Source organism: Choloepus didactylus, chromosome 19 (assembly GCF_015220235.1).
Source record: "Choloepus didactylus isolate mChoDid1 chromosome 19, mChoDid1.pri, whole genome shotgun sequence".
NCBI lineage: Eukaryota > Metazoa > Chordata > Mammalia > Pilosa > Megalonychidae > Choloepus > Choloepus didactylus.
In genome coordinates, this window is record NC_051325.1 from 37,574,430 (window position 1) to 37,594,407 (window position 19,978).

At 39.2% G+C, this 19,978-nt stretch overlaps 2 protein-coding genes and 1 long non-coding RNA gene across 3 annotated transcripts in view; 1 reads left to right on the forward strand and 2 right to left on the reverse strand.

The window, feature by feature from the left end:
- The window catches only part of LOC119515381, a 150,088-nt gene that overhangs the window by 93,071 nt on the left and 37,039 nt on the right, over nt 1-19,978 (forward strand). The gene's annotated exons all lie outside the window — the stretch shown is intronic.
- LOC119515377 (40S ribosomal protein S3a-like) lies at nt 12,124-19,972 on the reverse strand. Its single transcript, XM_037811267.1, has 3 exons — nt 19,141-19,972; nt 13,894-13,899; nt 12,124-12,133 (listed from the first exon to the last, which is right to left on the reverse strand). Exon 1 carries the CDS (start codon nt 19,959-19,961, stop codon nt 19,167-19,169), a length of 795 nt encoding a protein of 264 aa, XP_037667195.1. The 5' UTR covers nt 19,962-19,972; the 3' UTR covers nt 12,124-12,133; nt 13,894-13,899; nt 19,141-19,166.
- Nucleotides 17,522-18,802, reverse strand: LOC119515373 (zinc finger protein 782-like). The gene is given in 2 exon segments (XM_037811261.1): nt 17,522-18,392; nt 18,395-18,802. Coding segments are annotated over 2 exon segments (1,134 nt in total). The 5' UTR covers nt 18,678-18,802; the 3' UTR covers nt 17,522-17,541.

The following is a 19,978-nucleotide window of genomic DNA, read 5'->3' on the forward strand; positions in this document are numbered from 1 at the left end:
CCTGTTCTAGAGTGAGAAAAATGATCTATATATGAAAAGGAAAATGACAAAATAGGCAGCATATTCCAAGTGACAAAGCAAAGAACTGTAATATGGGATAAGAAAAGGTAGGGACAGGGAATGAGGGAAGATTTGAGCTTGGCATTGAAGTCGTAGGGGCTACGACATGTAGAGATCTTAGAAGAGGGCCTTTCAAAAGAGTAATTGAATAAAGCTGCCCAGCAGAAATAGCAGCCATATACAGAAGGCAGTAAGGAACCAATCAGTTGAAGTGGAATATTTGTGTATCAAAAAGTGACAGTGTTTTAGTTTCTTAGGCCACTCTAGCAAATACCATGATATGGCTCAGGCTTAAACAATGGTAATTTATTTGTTTACAGTTAGAGTCCAGGAAAATGTCCAAATCAAAGCATCATCAAGCCGATGCTTTCTTCCTGAAGACCAGCGGCTGGTGATCCTTGGCTCTTGTGCCGCATGGCAAGGGACATGGAGGCATCTGCTGTTCTCTCCCATCTCTTCTGGGTTTCATTGTTTTCAGCTTCCTACACCCATGTCTGTCGGTCTGTCTGTCTGTCTCTCTCCCTCCCCTCTCCGCCCCTCTTTCTCTACCTCTACCTCTACCTCTACCTTGCTCTCTTCACTCTGTTTATAAAGGACTCCAGTAATAGTCCAGTAATAGGATTATGTCCCATCCTGAATGAGATGGGTCACACCTTAACTGAAGTAGCTTCATCAAAAGGTCCTACTTACAATGGGTTTACACTCACAGGAATGGATTAGATTTAGGACATGTTTTATTTGGCTACACACCACTTCAAACCATCACAGTTTAAGTTTTTTTAAGCAAAAAAGGAGAATGTTTTACTTCAGAGAATCAGACCTCAAGAAGAGCAAGATTCCGTCTTTCATTCAGACATCACAGCCTTTAGTAGAATGGAAGAGTGCTGGGTAGACAGGAATAAAAACCACTGCCATATGTGTAGAGGAGTAACAGAAGATGGTGTTGGAAAAATAGAGCTAGCCTATAAAAGGCCTCAAATATCATGCTAAAAAGTGTGGATTTTATCCTATGAGCAACAGGAAGCCATTGAAAATTTTGATGAGAGGAAGAATGTGATCCTCCCACTTAGATAATCCTTGTCACTTTCTTCAGAGAGCGGACCTTATCTTCTTTATCTCTGTATCCTCTAGTGTATCACGTATGTTACGTTGCATATAGTAGGCTCTCAGTAACTACTGAATTGTTGAGTGATCAGATCTCTATAAATAGACTTGGTAAGCAGGGCAAAGATAGGAGACTATTGTGAAAACACTATTATATTATTATTCATTCAATAAATATTTGTTGAGTGTGAAATATGTGCCAAACACTCTTCTGGGAACTTGAGATTCAGAGATTAAAGATAGTTCTTGCCGTGAGGAACATACAGTCTAGTGGAGAGACACTCAAGAAATCAGACAGTTAACTGTGTTTGATAAATGACCTCAGGGGGCACAGAAAAGGGGTGCCTAACCTAGTCCTAGAAAATCATGGAAGGTTCCCTGTTCTGTAAAACAAACAAACAAACAAAAAATACTCTTACATATACCAGAAACTACTGGAGTTTTAGAAATGAGAGACATAAAGAACTGTGTCATTTCAGTTGTGGGGGAGAGAAGCAAGAAGCATGGTTTAACCCAGATCTTAATGTGAATATGACAAGTTCTAAAAAGAGGTGGAACTGATTCCAGTCATGTGCCACTCATCTTCACTGCCCATCTATCAAACTGATACTGCTGAAAGCAATTCCAATCATATTTCCATCCATGATCATGAAATGAAAGAAGAAAAAACTACTGCTTATGTGGGGGAAATCATATTTAAAAAATCAAAAGAATGTTATTCATTGAGTTATAAGAAGAAAGTGAAAAATAGGAGGGAAAAAAACTTAGGATAAGAAATTTCAAGGCCATTATAATGGACTTTAAAATATTTCAATAAAATAGTCTCTAGTCTGTGGAGCTAAGGGTAGTACTGAAGCATCATATCTTGGGGAGCAGGGATCTGTTTTCCTAAAGTCTTTTAAAAGTCATTTGAAGAAAGTTCCCATTAAAAAAAAAGAAATTTAATGGGTAATAATGGGTACAATTATCTTAGATATGAAGGGAGCACTCAGTTCCAATACAAAAACTTCCTGAAGGGAAACTTTATTTTTTCCCAAAAGTAAGTTTCCAAAGACTTCAAAGACTCCTATGTCATCTGGATAGTTTCAGCCAGTTTCAAAGCAGCATTTAAGGAACTCTCAGCAGTCTAGGAACCTGGAATCTAACCTTGTTTCTTTGGGACATTGGGAAAGTGATCCCACCATTCAAGTATTAGTTTATTCGTCTGGAAAATGAAAATAATTATCTTTGTGTCCCCCACTGGGAATATGTAAGGGCAAACAGAAAAAAGAACACTAGGAAAAGTTAAAGACAAATAAGAGATTATTTTCATTTCAATTAAATTATCTAAAACATTTGGGACTTCTAATTAGTAAGTAATAGCTCACTCATTCATCTTTCTCCGTTTCCAAAGTAGTCCAAGCCATCATTTTTTTCCTGGACTATTGAAAAAGACTTCTAACAGAAACTCCTGCTTCTACCTTTCACCCCCTCCCAATTTATTCTTCAACAGCAGCCAAGGTTGTCTTTTCAAAACATAATCAGGATTTCCACTGATGACCATGGTAGAGTAACTAGTATCAAGTAGCCCTTCAACCATGAACAATTCTGAAACTGAACAAAATGTATGAAATTAATGTTTTCAGATATCAGACATAGGTGGTATAGGACTGTGATCCCTGAGTGTTTTGGTTTGCTAAAGCTGCTAAAATGCAATATACCATAAATGGACTGGCTTTTAACAATGAAGTTTTATTAGTTTAAAAATTTACAGTTCCAAGGCTGTGAAAATTCCAAATTAAGGCATCAGCAGGATAATACCTGGACTCTGCAGACAGGCTGCTGGCATCCAGGGTTCCTCTGTCACACGGGAAGGCACATGGCTGGCATCTGCTAGTCCTCTGCTCCCAGGTCTCATTGCTTTCAGCTTTTAGTTCTAATGGTCTCCTCTCTGAGCTCTCTGAGTGTTTCTCTGAGCTTTCTCAGCTTTTCCTGTCTTTTATCCTTATAAAGGACTCCATTAAAGTATTAAGACCCACCTTGAATGGGCTGGATCACATCTCAATTGAAACAACCTAATCAAAAGTTCCCACCCACAACAGATCTGCACCCACAAGCATGGATTACAAGAACTTGGCCTTTTCTGGGGTACATAACAGATTCAAACCAGCACACCCAGAGAAGGAAAAGAACAAGGTGAGCATCATGATTGCTCTTGCCTTCCGCCTAGAGGTCATTTGTCATTTCTAGCTACAGCACAGAGAGGGGAGCCCAAACAACTCAGTGTCTTCTCACTGAGCTGAGAAGACAGACATTGGACTAAAGTTAAGAGTAGCTGGGATTCATGGGGAATGGTACCAGAGAGAAGGGATCTATGCAGAGAAGGGGCACCAGAAATCTACATATGGATATCCTGACGTCTTTGGCCTGGGCATTGACTGAGATTCCATGGACTGGGCAAAGAACAACTACTAAGGAAAGAACAACCACCAGAGATCACACTAGGCTGGGAGATGTTCTAGTTGTCACAATCCAGAGTGAAGAGACATTGCTGAACCAAAATCCAGTAGAGAACCCAGAAATATCTTGCCTTAGGAATGGCACTAGCCTAGCAATAGTTTAAGGTTATTCTACAGCATCTGTAACAAAACTTGAAAACAATCCTCAAAAGTAACAAGCTATTTTTCAAGTAAGTTAACTGCCTGCTTGAGCAAAACTTGACACTTGAGTAAAGAAGACAATGAAATCCAGATATGCAACAACATAGCATCCATATGTCAACATACAATAAAAAGTTACCAGAAGAGGCTAGGCCTCTGTTCTAGTTTGCCTCCCTGTAATTGTGCCTAAGAGCCTCCTTCTGAATGCCTCTTTGTTGCTCAGATGTGGCCCTCTCTCTCTAGCTAAGCCAACTTGGCAGGTGAAATCACTGCCATCCCCCCTACGTGGGATCAGACACCCAGGGGAGTGAATCTCCCTGGCAACATAGAATATGATTCCCAGGGAGGAATGTAGACCTAGCATCATGGGATGGAGAACATCTTCTTGACCAAAAGGGGGAAATGAAAGGAAATGAAATAAGCTTCAGTGGCAGAGAGATTCCAAAAGGAGCCGAGAGGTCACTCTGGTGGGCACTCTAATGCACAATATAGACAACCCTTTTTAGGTTTAATGAATTGGGGTAGCTGGCGGTAGATACCTGAAACTATCAAACTACAATCTAGAACCCATGAATCTTGAAGACGATTGTATAAAAGTGTAGTTTATGAGGGGTGACAATGGGATTGAGAAAGCCATAAGGACCACACTCCCCTTTGTCCCGGCCCGCGGGACGTTCAACAGAGGCTCCGAGTCCTGTGAGGGAGGAATGGTATGGGACAAGAGACACGAGGAATGACAGCAAGACAGGTTTCTGATCAAGCTGCAAATCTTTATTGAAGGGGCAGAGCATATATACTCTAGGAGAGAGGGGGAGTGGCTAGCAAGGGCGGGTGGCGGTCTAGGATTGGTTGCTGCTGTTGCTAGGGCGGATGGCAGATGTAAGGCTAGCACAGGATTGGTGGCTACTGTTGCTGGGGTAGAAGGCAGATTGTAAAGCTAGCACTCTAGGCGTGAATCTTAGGCGCGAATGGCTATCACTTCCGTAAAGAAGGCTGAGGGCAACTTAAGCCGTTATTGCATCAGCCGTAGCGGCCATGTTGCATATCTCCGGCATCGCTGAGGGTGGATTTTATACATGCTACCTTAATCGTCCCCAACACCCCTTTGTCTAGTTTATGGATGGATGTGTAGAAAAATGGGGGAAAGAAACAAACAAATGAACAGATGAAGGCACCCAGTGTTCTTTTTTCCTTTAATTGCTCTTTTTCACTTTAATTATTATTCTTGTTATTTGTGTGTGTGTGGTAATGAAGGTGTCAGGGACTGATTTTGGTGATGCATGCACAACTATGTAATGGTACTGTGAACAATCGAATGTACGATTTGTTTTGTATGACTGCATGGTATGTGAATATATCTCAGTAAAATGAATGTTAAAGAAAAAAAAAGTTACCAGACATGTAAAAAAATAGTAAAATGTGACCCCTAAACAGGAGGAAATTAATTGATAGAAGTAGACCCAGAAATGACAGAATGATGGAATTAGCAAACAAGAGCTTTAAATAAACTTTTATAAATATGTTCAATGATTTAAAGGAAGAGATGAATATAATAAGGGAGAATGAAATTCAAGAATTGAGAAATAAATACCTGAGGACCACCACAAAGTTGGAGTAGATGTTCTTTTTTCTATTCCTCCCACTCTGTACAATGAAAAATCCCAGGCATTATATACAAAATAAACATAAGAAGACTGTGAGAGGTGGCAAGTAGAAGACAGATTGACTAGAGGCCTCATATGTTCCATACAATTATTATAAGCAGAGGAGAGTAAATGGACCTAAAGGGAGGTAAGTTTTCTTTGTTTTACTTGAACTGATAAAATGATGACAGCAGTAGACCATGATGAGATTTGTATACATAATGCAATACCTAGAATGACCACTAAAAAAGTAAACTTACAAATACACTCAAAAACCACTATAGATAAATCAAAATGGAATCCTAAGCAATGTCCTAGCAACCCACAGAAAGTAGGAAAAAAGAAAATGGAGAAATGAGAAACAGAGAAGACACATAGAAAACAAATAAAATGGCAGACAGTCCGTAACATATCAATAATTACATTAAATGTAAGTGGTCTAAATACATCAGTTTAAAGACAGAGATTGGCAGAGTGAATTAAAAACATGGCACAAGTATATGCTGTCTATAAGAAACTCATTTGAAACATAATGATATAGGCAGGTTGAAAGTAAAAGGGTGGAAAAGAGAAGACATGTGAACGTTATCAAAAAAAAGCAGGTGTGGCTATATTAATATCAGATAAAAATGACTTCAGAGCAAAGAAAATTACCAGAAACAGCAAGGGACTTTATGTAATGATAAAAGGGAAGAAAACATGGCAAACCTAAATGTTTACGCACCAAACAACAGAGCTGCAAAATATATGAAGCAAAAACTGATAGCACTGAAAGGAGAAGTAGACCAATTCACACAGTTGGAAACTTGAACACATCTCATAACAATTAATATAACAACTAGACAGAAAATCAGCAAGTATATAGAATAATTGAACAGCACCATCAGCCAACAGAATCTAATTGACACGTAGGAATACTCCTCCCAACAATAGCAAAATACACATTCTTTTCAAGTATCCTAAGAACATATGCAAAGATAGGCCATATCCTGGATCATAAAACAGATCCCAGCAAATTTAAAACAATTTAAATTAGAGTGTGTTCTCCCACCAGAATGGAATCAGAATCAATACAAGTGAGAAGACAAAGAAATGACATTTTTGAAGTGCTGAAAAAAAAAGTTGATCTAGAATTATATGTTCAATGAAAATGCACTTCAAAATTCATGTGAAATAAAGATTCAGAAAAGCAAAAGCTGAGAAAATTTGTTACTAGTAGACTTGCACTACAAGAAAAATAAAAGGATGTTCTTTAGACTGAAAGAAGGTGATACCAGATGGGGACTTGGATTATAATATGTGTGAAAGTACCATAAATGGAAAATATATGGGAAAAATAAATGGTTTTCCTTCACACGTTAATTCCATTAAAAACAATTGACTGTTTACAGAGAAAAATAATAATGTATTGTGAGGTTTCTAATATATGTAGAAGTAAAATGTATGATAATATCAAAAGGCAGGAGGAGAGAAATAGAAGTATTTTGTTGTAAGATTTTTACATTACATATTAAATGGTTAAAAAAAATTGGAAACAATTGAGAGTCCAGAAAGAAACTCATACATCTACAGTCAATTATTTTCAAGAACGGTGCCAAGACCATTCAAAGGGGTAAATATATTCTCTTCAGCAACTGGTGTTGGGGCAACTAGATAACCATGTGGAAGAGAATGAAATTGGACCTCTACCTCACACCATATATAAAAATTAACTTAAAATGCATAAAAAATCTAAATATAGGAGCTAATAGTATAAATTTTAGAAGAAAACATAAAGGTAAGTTTTCATGATCTTGGATTTGGCAAAGAATTCTTAGCAATGTCATCAAAAGCACAAACAACAAAAGAAAAATAGATAAATGCACTTCATCAAAATTAAAAACTTTTGTGCATCTTCCTCTTTACCACCTGGAACCGTGGAGGGTGTCGAAGAGAAGAAGTTTTCAGCTGTGCCAGAAACCTTTAAGAAAAAGCAAAGGAATTTTGCTGAACTGAAGATCAAGAGCTTGAGAAAGAAGTTTGCCCAGAAGATGCTTCGAAAGGCAAGGAGGAAGCTTATCTACGAAAAAGCCAAGCACTATCACAAGGAATTTAGGCAAATGTACAGAACTGAGATTCGAATGGCTAGAATGGCAAGAAAAGCTGGCAACTTCTGTGTCCATGTGGAACGCAAATTGGCATTTGTCATCAGGATCAGAGGTATCAATGGCATGAGCCCAAAGGCCCAAAAAGTGTTGCAGCTTCTTTGCCTTGGCCACTGTTCTAGTTTGCTAATGCTGCCGGAATGCAAAACACCAGAGATGGTTTGGCTTTTATAAAAGGGGGTTTATTTGGTTACACAGTTACAGTCTTAAGGCAATAAAGAGTACTTTTCACTGGAGGATGGCCATCTTCAAACTGTCTCTCATCTGCAGCTACTCTCTCAGCTTATGCACATTTTTCAAAGTGTCCCTCTTGGCTGTAGCTCCTCTTCAAAATGTCACTCTCAGGCACACTGAGTTCCTTTTGTTTGTCAGCTCATTTGTATGGCTCCAGTGATTAATTTAGACCCACCCTGAATGCGTGGTATGCTGGTTTGAATGTATTATCTCCCCCAGAAAAGGCATATTCTTTGATGTAATCTTGTGGGGCAGACATATTAGTGGGGATTAAGTTGGATTAGGTTGTTTGCATGGAAATGCACCCCACCCAACTGTAGGTGATAACTCTGATGAGATATTTCCATGGAGGTGTGGCCGCAAACATTCAGGGTGGGCCTTGATCAGTGGAGCCATATAAATGAGCTGACAAACAGAAGGAACTCAGTGCAGCTGAAAGGAACATTTTGAATAGGAGCTACAGCCAGGAGGGACATTTTGAAGAATGCACAGAAGCTGAGAGAGTAGCTACAGATTAGAGACAGTTCGAAGATGGCCATTGAAAGCAGACTTTTGCTCTGGAGAAGCTAAGAGAGGACAAATGCCACAAGAGCAACTGAGAATGACATTTTTGAGGAACTGCAGCCCAGAGAGAAACGTCCTGGGAGAAAGCCATTTTGAACCCAGAACTTTGCAGCAGATGCCAGCCACATGCCCCCTACTTAATGTAGGTTTTCCGGATGACATTGGCCATCCTCCAGTGAAGGTACCCTATTGTTGATGCGTTACCTTGGACCCTTTATGTCCTTAAGACTATAACTCTGTAACCAAATAAACCCCCTTTATAAAAGTTGATCCATCTCTAGTGTTTTGCATGCTGGCAGCATTAGCAAACTAGAACAGATTTTGGTACCAGGAGTGGGGTGCTTTTGCTGCTGAGTTTGTAAATACCAAACATGTTGGAATGGCTTTTTAAATGGATAAGGTGAAGATTCTGGAAGAATTGTGAAGAGCTTGATAGAAAAGGCCTAAACTGCTTTGAAGAGACTGTTTGTGGAAATATGGACTCTAAAGATACTTCTGATGAGGCCTTGAACAGAAATGATGGATGTGTTGATGCGAACTGGAAGAAAGGTGATCCTTGTTTTAAAGTGGCAGAGAATTTGGCAAAATTGGATCCCAGTGTCAGATGGAAGGAAGAATTTGAAAGCGACAACCTGGAATACTTAGCTGAGGAGATCGCCAGACTACATGTGGAGGATGTACCCTGGCTTTTACTTGCAGCTTATAGTAAAATGTGAGAGGACAGAGATAAACTTAGAACTGAACTCTTGGGTTCAAAGAAACAGAAACTGATGGTTTGGAAAATTCCAGGCTTCCAGGGCTTGGATCCCCAGAAGCTATAGCCCAACGTGAGGATTTAACCAAACATAGAACCTAGCCGCCATTTCAGTAGAAGCCAAGATTGGAGATGGAGTTAAGCAGAAAGGATTTGTGGAAAGTCCTATTGTCTGAAGGCTTTGACCCCTGTGTGCTTCATGCAAAGCCAACAGAATTTTTGTGAGATCTTTATAGACAGAACCATTGCCTGTCTGGACTGGAAGAGACAGACAAGGAACAAATTGAAGGAAAAATTTCTTCAAAGACAGAGACATGGAGGTTGAGGTCTGGAGTCGAGAGGCCTTGGGCTGGGAGAGTGGAGTGGCCCACATGCATGGAAAGGGTGAGTTTGCCTCAGAGGTTGAGGGTGGGCATTCTGCCTCGATGCTCTGGAAGAGTTTTGCCACCCCAGGTCCCAAAGAGGGTGGAGCACATTCCCAGGGAACTGGGGAGAGCCTGGCTGCCACACCACTGTTCTGAAGGGGTTGAGCGTGTGCCCTGGAGATGGAAGCAAATCCGGGTGCTGCCCTGATGTTTGAGGAGGGTGGGGCCGAGAAGGTGGTCTCCCCTATTTGTGGATATGTTGGAGAACTCACCCCAGAGTTTGGAGAGGAAAGGGCTGCTGAAAAGGCCCTTAGGAAGGGTTAGACTCCCACTCTCTCAAGCCCCCAGGATGCAACATCGTTCTGTAAATGACTCTCAGACTTTGAAATCTAATGGAGTTTGTCCTGCAGGTTTTAGAAACTGTTTTGGTCCTGTGAACTCTGTTTTCCTTTCAGTTTCTCCTTATGGCAATGGGAATGTTTCTCCTATGAATGTCCCTCCTTTGTATATTGGAAGCACATAACTTGTTCTAAGTTCACAGATCCACAGCTAAAGGAGAATTATGCCTTAGGACTGACCACACCTATAATTGATTTTGATGGAATCTTGTACTTAACTATTGTTACTGAAATGATTTAAGTTTCTGTGATATTGTTATGTATCAATGTATTTTGTATTCAGAAAGAATACGTTTTTCTGTGGTCCAGGGGGTGGAGTGTGCTGGTTTGAATGTATTATGTCCCCCAGAAAAGGCCATATTCTTTGATGTAATCTTGTGGGGCAGACATATTAATGGAGATTAAGTTGGAACGTTTGGATTAGGTTGTTTGCATGGAAATGCACCCCACCTAACTGTAGGTGATAACTCTGATGGGATATTTCCATGGAGGCGTGGCCCCACCCATTCAGGGTGGGCCTTGATCAATGGAGCCATATAAATGAGCTGACAAACAGAAGGAACTCAGTGCAGCCGAGAGGAACATTTTGAATAGGAGCTACAGTCAGGAGGGACATTTTGAAGAATGCACAGAAGCTGAGAGAGTAGCTACAGATTAGAGACAGTTCGAAGACGGCCGTTGAAAGCAGACTTTTGCTCTGGAGAAGCTAAGAGAGGACAAATGCCACAAGAGCAACCGAGAGTGACATTTTTGAGGAACTGCAGTCCAGAGAGAAACGTCCTGGGAGAAAGCCATTTTGAACCCAGAACTTTGCAGCAGATGCCAGCCATGTGCCCCGACTAATGTAGGTTTTCCTGATGACATTGGCCATCCTCCAGTGAAGGTACCCCATTGTTTATGCATTACCTTGGACACTTTATGGCCTTAAGATTGTAACTCTGTAACCAAATAAACCCCCTTTATAAAAGTCAATCCATCTCTGGTGTTTTGCATGCTGGCAGCATTAGCAAACTGGAACAGGTAGGGTAACATCTCCATGGAAATTTTCCAGAGTCATCACCCACAGCTGGGTGGGGCGCATCTCCACAGAAACTCTCAAAGAATTACAATCTAATCAACGCTGACACTTCTGTCCACACAAGATTACATCAAAGATAATGGCATTTTGGGGGACATAATACATTCTAACCAGCACAGCCACATCATCAATGACATCTTTGTTAAGATCAGCAAGACCTTGATTAACATGCTGAGAATTGTGGAACTATGTATTACATGGGGGTACCCAAACCTGAAGTCAGTGAATAAACTGATCTGTAAGTGTGGTTATGGCAAAATCAATAAGAAGCGGATTGCCTTGACAGATAACTCTGATTGCACGATCTCTTGGTAAATATGGCATCATCTGCATGGAGGACCCGAGTCACGAAAACTTTACTGTTGGGAAACACCTCAAAGAAGCTTTTTCTTTATCCCCAGAGGGGGGATGAAGAAAAAGACTACCCACTTTGTAGAAGGGGAAGATGCTGGCAACAGGGAAGACGAGAACAATAGGCTTATTAGAAGGATGAACTAAGGTGTCTACTATGATTACTTTTATAATCTGGTCAGTTAATAAACAGTGACTGATTTCAAATTCAAAAAAAAACACTTTTGTGCATCAGAGCACACTACCAAGAAAGTGAAAAGACAATGCGCAGAATGGGAGATAGTAGTTGTAAGTCAATATCTGATAAGGATATGTAACTCCAGAATATATAAAGAATACTTAAAACTCAACAACAAAAATACAAACAACCTAATTTTAAAATGTAAAAATGACTTGAATAGATATTTCTCCAAAGGAGACATACAATTGGCCAATAAGCGCATGAAAAAATGTTCAACATCATTAGTCATTAGATGAATACCAGTCCTATCCACAGTGAGATACCATGACACACCCACTAGGATGGCAGTTATCAAAAATATGGAAAATAGGAAGTGTTGGTAAGGATATGGAGAAATTGAGACCCTCATGTATTACTGGCAGGAATGTAAAATAGTGCAGCAGCTGTAGAAAACAGTTTGGTGGTTTCTCAGAAGTTAAACATAGAATTACCATATGACCTGGCAATTTCACTCCTAAGTACATACACAAAAGAATTGAAAACAAAAACTCAAACAGATACTTGTACACCAAGGTTCATAGCTGCATTATACACCATAACCAAGAGGAGGAAACAACCCTAGTGTTCATCAACAGATGAATGGATGAACAAAATGTGGTATATCCATGCCATGGAATATTAGTCATAAAAAGGAATAAAGTGATGGCAGAGTGAGAAGTTTCAGGGCTCTGCCTTGCCACAGAAGCTTTGAACATTGAGCAAGAAATAAGAGAAACATCTTTCTCACAACTCTGAGGAAACAAAGAAGTGTGGTAACAGGGCGAGCGTCAAATCACGAAATAGGCAGCTTAAAAGTGGTAGGTTCTCATGGCTCCCTGGCTGGCCCCTTCCTCATCCCCTCACCATGTTAGAGTGTACTAGTACTCCAAGTACAGATCCCTGGTCCTGGTTCCAAAGGGAGCACGGTAACCCTCACGCACATAGTTGGAACTTGTATGTCTGGCACAATATGTCTGGTGGTGGGCCTGAGTGAATGAACCAGGATACTCATTGCAGGCTCACCATCCCAGAAGTTGTCTTACATTTAGAAGGCAGCTCACAGAGCTCTCCTCCAGAGCAGTCAAGTTGTGGCTGCCTGAGGCAAGGGATTGTTGGCTATAGGACATACAGTGTAGTATCCAGGACCATGAGGAAACAGTTTCCTAGGGAAGAGGGGAACATTCATATCTGTGAAAATGGGAGAATTCCTAGGACCACATACACACAAAACAAGAGGCATGTGCAGGATCAGGGAGGCCTCTATGCTTTGGCCTGGAGCTATTTGCTAAACTCTTCTTATGGATAAGCTGTGAATGAGAGCACTCACAGGTCAATTTGCAAATACTGGAAAAGATGTTTTCTTTTTCTGGGGGGAGGGGGGTGTAGTTCCTGGCTTTCAAGGAAAACCGGGTCATGACACTAACTGGATACAAGCTGAAGGAACAGATAAATTCCAGTGATAACACATCAAAATAGCAAAATGTCCAGGTTTAAAAAAAAAAAAAAAAGATTATAAAAACATACAAAGAAACAGGTGTGATGGCCCAGGCAAAGGAGAAGAATAAAGCCATAGAAACCATCAATGAGTATGATTAGAGCTGGGACATTCCATTCAAAAACTTTTTATTTTTTATTTTTGCTTAATTAAAAAATATTATTAGAGAAGTTGTAGGCTACAGACGAATCATTTTTAAAATACAGTATTACCATACACCACCTGTTCCAGTTTGCTAATGCTGCTGTTATGCAAAATACCAGAAATGGATTGGCTTTTATAAAGGGGATTTGTTAAGCTACAAATTTACAGTTCTAAGGCCATAAAAGTGTCCAAACTAAGGCTTCAGTAAGAGGATACCTTCACTAAAGAAAGGTCAATGGTGTCTGGAACACCTCTGTTTGCTGGGAAGGCACATGACTGGCATCTGCTTTTCCTTTGCTCTTGGGTTGCGTTTCAAAATGGTGTTCTCCAAAATGTCTCTGGGCTTGTCTCTCTTAGCTTCTTTGTCTGGGCTTCTGAGCACTGGAGTCTTTTATTAGCTTCTCTGGAGCAAACTCTGGGCTAGCGTCTCAAAGCATCAGCAAATGTCTGGGTCTTCTGGCTTAGCATATCCCAGGGCGTTTTTGTTCCTCTGCTCTCAATGTAAGCTCCCTTTAAAGGACTCCAGAAAACTAATCAAGACCTACCCTGAATAGGTGGGGTCAAATATCCATGGAAACATTCAATCAAGAGGTCATACCCTAATCAAAAAGATTAATAACTCTGTTCCCACAAGATTGCAGTAAAAAACATGGCTTTTGGGGGCACATAATATATCCAAACTGGCATATCACCCCATCACCATCACCTTGCATTGGTGTAGAATGTTTGTTAATAATCAATGATAGCACATTTTGTAATTGTACTAATATTTTAACAGTAATTACCTTGTTGCAATCGATGAAAATTTATCAAAATACTACTGTTAATTACCATCCATAGTTTACATTAGATGTATTTTTTCCATATACCACCTTTATAACACCTCTATTAGTGTTGTGCATTTGTTATAATTCATGAGAGAACATTCTTACACTTATATTATTAACTATAGTCCCTCATCTACATTAGCATTCACTGTGTTATATAGTCCTGTTTTATCTTTGAATTTATATTCTACTAACATATATAACCTAAAATCCTCCCCTTTTAACTACATTCACCTATATAATTCAGTGCTGTTAATTACATTCATAATAATGTGCTACCATCACCACCATCCATTTCCAAATCTTTACTATCAACTTAATCAGAAATTCTGTACAAATTAAGCAACACCACTCCATTCTGTAACCCCAGTCCATCCCCTGGTAACCCATTTTCTAGATTTTAACTCTTATGAGTTTGCTTATTATAATTAGTTCATATCACTGGGATCGTACACTATTTGTCCCTCTGTCAGTGGCTTATTTTACTCAGCAAAGTGTTCTCAAGGTTCATCCATATTGTCTCATGCATCAGAACTTCATTCCTTTTTACTGATGAATAATATTCCATCATAATGTATACACCACATTTTGTTTATCCATTTTTTGGCTGATGAACACTTGGGTTGCTTCCATCTTTTGGCAATTGTGAATCATGCCACTATGAACATAGGTTTGCAAATATGTGTTCCAATCCTTGCTTTCAGTTCTGCTGGGTATATACCTGTTAGTGGGATTGCTGGGTCATATGGTACTTCTCGATTTAGCTTCCTGAGGAACTGCCAAACTGTATTCCACAGCAGCTGCACCATTTTACATTCCTACCAGCAATGAATGAGTGTTCCTGTTTCTCCATATCCTCTATAACACTTGCACTTTTGTTTTGTTTTGTTTTTATAACCATTCTAGTAGATGTGAAAATATATCTTGTGGTTTTGAGTTGCATTTCTCTAAAGTCTAGTGATGTTGATCATCTTTTCATATGCTTTTTAGCTGTTTATATTTCCTCTTTGGAGAAATGTCTATTCAAGTCTTTTGCCCAGTTTTAAATTAGGTTGCTTGTCTTTTTATTGTTAAGTTGTAAAATTTGTTTATATATTCTGGATATTAAACCCTTAATGGATATGTGATTTTCAAATATTTTTTCCCATTGAGTAGGTTGTCTTTTCACTTTCATGACAAAGTCTTTTTTTTATGACAAAGTCTTTTGGTGCACGAAAGTTTTTAATTTTCGAGGAGGTCCCATTTATCTGTGTTCTTTCATTGCTTGTGCCCTGGGTGTAAAGTCCAAGAAACTATTGCCCTAAACAAGATCCTGAAGATGCTGCCCGACATTTTTTCTAGGAGTTTGGTTCTTATATTTAGGTATTTGATCCATTTTGAGTTAATTTTTGTACATGGTGTAAGATAGGGGTCCTCATTTGTTCTTTTGGATATGGATATCCAGTTCTTCTAGCCCATGTGTTGAAGAGACTGTTCTGTCCCAACTGAGTGGCTTTGGCAGCCTTGTCAAAAATCACTTGACCATAGATCTGAGGGTTGATTTCTGAACTCTCAATTCAATTCCATTCATCATTATGTCCATCCTTGTGCCAATACCATGCTGCTTTCACCACTGTAGCTTTGTGATATGCTTTCAAGTCAGGAAGTGTGAGTCCTCCAACTTTGTTCTTCTTTCTCAAGATGTTTTCAGCCATTTTTGGCTCCTTGCCCTTCCAAATAAATTTGAAGATTGGATTCTCCATTTCTGCAAAGCAGCCTGTTAGAATTTTGATTGGGATTGCATTGAATCTGTAAATCAACTTTGGTAGAATTGACATTTTAATGATATTTAGTCTTCCTAGCCATGAACACGGAATGCCATTCCATTTATTTAGGTCTTCTTTGATTTCCTTTAGCAATGTTTTGCAGTTTACTAAATATAGATCCTTTACATCCTTGCTTAAGTTTATTCCTAGATATTTGATTCTTTTAATTGCTATTGTAAATGGAATTTTTTTCTTGATTTCCTCCTCAGATTGCTCCTTACCAGTGTATAAAACAAAACTGATTTTTGCATGTTGATCTTGTATGCCACCATTTTGCTGAACTCATTTATTAGCTCTAGTAGCTTTGTTATTGATTTTTCCGGATTTTCTAGATATGGGATCATGTCGTCTGCAAATAGTGAAAGTTTGATTCTTCCTTTCTAATTTGGATGTCTTTTTATTTCTTTTGCTTGCCTAATTGCTCTAGCTAGAACTTCTAGCACATTGTGGAATAACAGTGATGACAGTGGACATCCTTGTCTTGTCCCATATCTTAGAGGGAAAGCTTTTGGTCTCTCGCCATTGAGTATGGTGTTAGCTGTGGGTTTTTCGTATATGCCCTTTATCATGTTGAGGAAGTTTCATTCTATTCTGTTTTTCTAAGTGTTTTATCAAGAAAGGATGCTCGATTTTGTCAACTACCTTTCTGCAGCAATCAAGATGATCATGTGGTTTTCTTTCCCTTTGATTTGTTAATGTAGTTTATTACATTAATTGATTTTCTTGTGTTGAACTACCCTCGCAAACCTGGGATAAAATCTACTTGATCAAGGTTTATATTCTTTTTTTTTTTTTTTTCATCAAAAACAAGTTTATTTCCTTGTCACGCTAAGTCCACCTATGTACATGCAGAAGAAAACTCCGTTCCATAGTCACTCTTTGATCTAGGCCCCTTCTGTCTTGTACTTTCCCATCATAATACATAAGTCCCATGATTTCATTCCCATAATCTCCTTTCCATTTTGACAAGTGACAGGAGAACACAATGAAATTTTCAGAGTATCTTTAATGGGTCTGGTCACTGATTCCTATATTCCACTAGTTAGAGATTAGTGACATGGTATCACTTTGAAGGAGAGGTTGGGAAACTTAGACTTAGTGTGCCACAAGGGAAAAGAGGAAATGGTTACTAGTGGCCAAATAATAGTCATCTGCGATGTTTCTTGGTAAGGCAAATTGAGCATGGATATACTGAAGGGTTTTCCATATCCATTACCTTCATAGGTTCTCCTTGTTGTTCTAATATATTAAAAGGTCCACATTCAACATATTTTCTGCTGTACTGAGAAAGTTGGTTTATAGTTTAGGGTTACCACCCACTTACTACAATCTATTTTCTCAATGGATGATTACTCTTATTTTGAAGGAGTTATGAATCCCGGCACAGTGTTCACATTACTACTTTCTCAGAATTTACTCACAGTGTGAATTTTCTGAAGGCTGAATTCACACAAAATGTTTCCCATATTAATTACCTTTACAGGGTTTTGTTCTTGGGCGAACTCTCTGCTATCTAAGGAGGACTATATTCTCAGTGAGACACATTCCATATAAAGTGTATTTCAAGAAGTTCTTTCCTGTGTAAGTTTTCTGATATTTAAAGGTTGATATTTTGCAGAGGAACTTCCAAAGTTCATTTATTCATAGGGTTTCTTTTTTCTGCATGTTCTCTGGTGTTTTATGAGGTGTGATTTCCAGCTCCTACTATCCATATGTTTAAACCTTTTGGTGGGCTTTCTGATGTTCTTTAAGGCTTGATTTCTGGCTGAAAGTTTTTCCACATTCATCACATTTGTAGGGTTTCTCCCCAGTGTGAGTTCTCTCATGTATTGTGAGGGTTGATTTCTGCCTAAAAGATTCTCCACACCGATTACAATTATAGGGTTTCTCTCCTGTGTGAGTTCTCTGATGTATTCTTAGAACTGAATTCTGGCTGAAAGCTTTTCCACATTCATTACATTCATAGGGTTTCTCCCCTGTGTGAGTTCTCTGATGTCCACTGAGATTTGATTTCTGCCGAAAAGATTTCCCACATTCATCACATTTATAGGGTTTCTCCCCAGTGTGAGTTCTCTGATGTACTCTGAGATATGATTTCCAGCTGAAAGACTCCCCACATTGACTACATTTAAAGGGTTTTTCCCCTGTGTGAATTCTTTGATGTCCTCTAAGTTGTGACTTCTGACTATAAGCTATCCCACACTGACTACATTTATAAGGTTTCTCCCCTGTGTGAGTTCTATGATGTTTTCTTAGGCCTGACTTCAGTCTGAAAGCTTTTCCACATTCATCACATTTATACGGTCTTTCCCCTGTGTGAGTTGCCTGATGATTCCTTAGGCCTGATATGTAACTGAAAGATTTCCCACATTCATCACATTTATAGGGTTTCTCCCCAGTGTGACTTCTCTGATGTACTCTGAGATATGATTTCTGACTGAAAGACTCTCCACACTGATTACATTTAAAAGGTTTCTCCCCTGTGTGAGTTCTCTGATGTATTATGAGGTGTGACTTATAGTCAAACGATTTCCCACATTCATTACATTCAAAGGGTTTCTCCCCGTGTGAGTTCTCTGGTGTACTATGAAGGTGGCCTTACAGTTGAAAGATTTCCCAAATTCATTGCATTCAATGAGTTCCTCCCTTGTGTGAGTTCTCTGATGTATTCTGAGACCTGACTTTGCACTAAAAGCTTTCTCACATCCAATACATTTATAGGGTTTGCCCACTGTGTGAATTCTCTGTTTCCTTAGCTGTAACTTTTTACTGAAAGCTTTCCCACATTCATGATATTCACAGGGTTTCTCCCCTCGGTAACTTTTTTGAGGCTGAACTGAGACTAAATTCATAGGACAGGATTTTCCAAATTCCTTACACTCATAGGGTTTTTCTCTTATGTGAGTTCTCTGATATACACTGAGAGCTGTCTGGTAGCTGAATGTCTCTCTACATGTGTTATAATCAGAAAATTTCTCTGTTGTGTGACTTTTCTGATGCACAGGAAAGGCTGAATCAGGGCAGAAAATTTTTCCATTTTCAAATGGTTTCACCTCTGTAAGAATTCTTTGATTTTCTCTAAAGTGTGATTTTTGGCTGAAACTTTTCCTTCCTGTATCAATTTTTGGAAGTTGGCTGATCCTACTGAAAGTGCTCCCATTTTCATTATATTTATATTTATTAAGTTCATCATGACTGTTATGCTCTTTAGGAATGTTCTGAGAGATGACAGGAGTAGATGGGCTTAGATCAAGGTAAGTAGGTCTTGCAACGTCACATTTAGAAGGGAATATTCTTTTTTTTTTTTTTTTCCACAAATAAGGCTTTATTCTGTCTGAATTTTAAACAGATTCTTGGACTGGTGGCTCATAACCATCAGCTCGTTCCACTTTAGCACCTGTCTCATCTCCAGTTGCTTTTCCAGAACTACTACCTTCACCGTGAAGCTCCGTGAGTTTTCCCAATTCAAACTTGGGCTTCTTCAGCATTTTTACTTTTCTAACAAACACATCATGGAGAGGATAGATAGATTGGCAAGCCTTTTCTATGTCTTTACCAATGCTGTCTGGAATCAATTTATTGACCACTTCTTTCAAGTCATTTGTCTGCACCTCTCGGGTCATGATTTCCATCATCTTTTTCCGGATTTGGTGGACCTGTTGGTGCTGAGTGTAAGAGGTCTTCCGAATCTGATTGTTGCGTTTTTTGGTAAAACCAACACAGAAAAGACGAAGCAAATAACCATCGGTAGTTTTGACATCGACATGAGCTTCAATCATGGTCTGCCATTTTTTAATCATGGAACACATTTTGTCACGGGTAAGATCCATGCCATGGAAGTTGGTTAGGCAGTTTTTGCCCTGCACATCCTCAGTAATTAGCTTGAATTTTCTAAATGCAACTTCATCATTCTGCAGATCAGCAAGGCTCACTTCAAAAACACGACCCTTAAGGCCATCAGATGCAATTTTGGTTCCTTGAGTCCTTGTAACTAGTGTTTTCCCAATATTTCTTATATTAAACATTGCTGGTGCTTTCACATCATACCAATCTTTCTTAGAAAATGGATCAACCACTTTCTTCTTGGCTCCTTTTTTGCCACCTTTCGTAAGGCGCTTGTTCTTGCCAACCGCCATGGTGCTGCTCAGAGAGC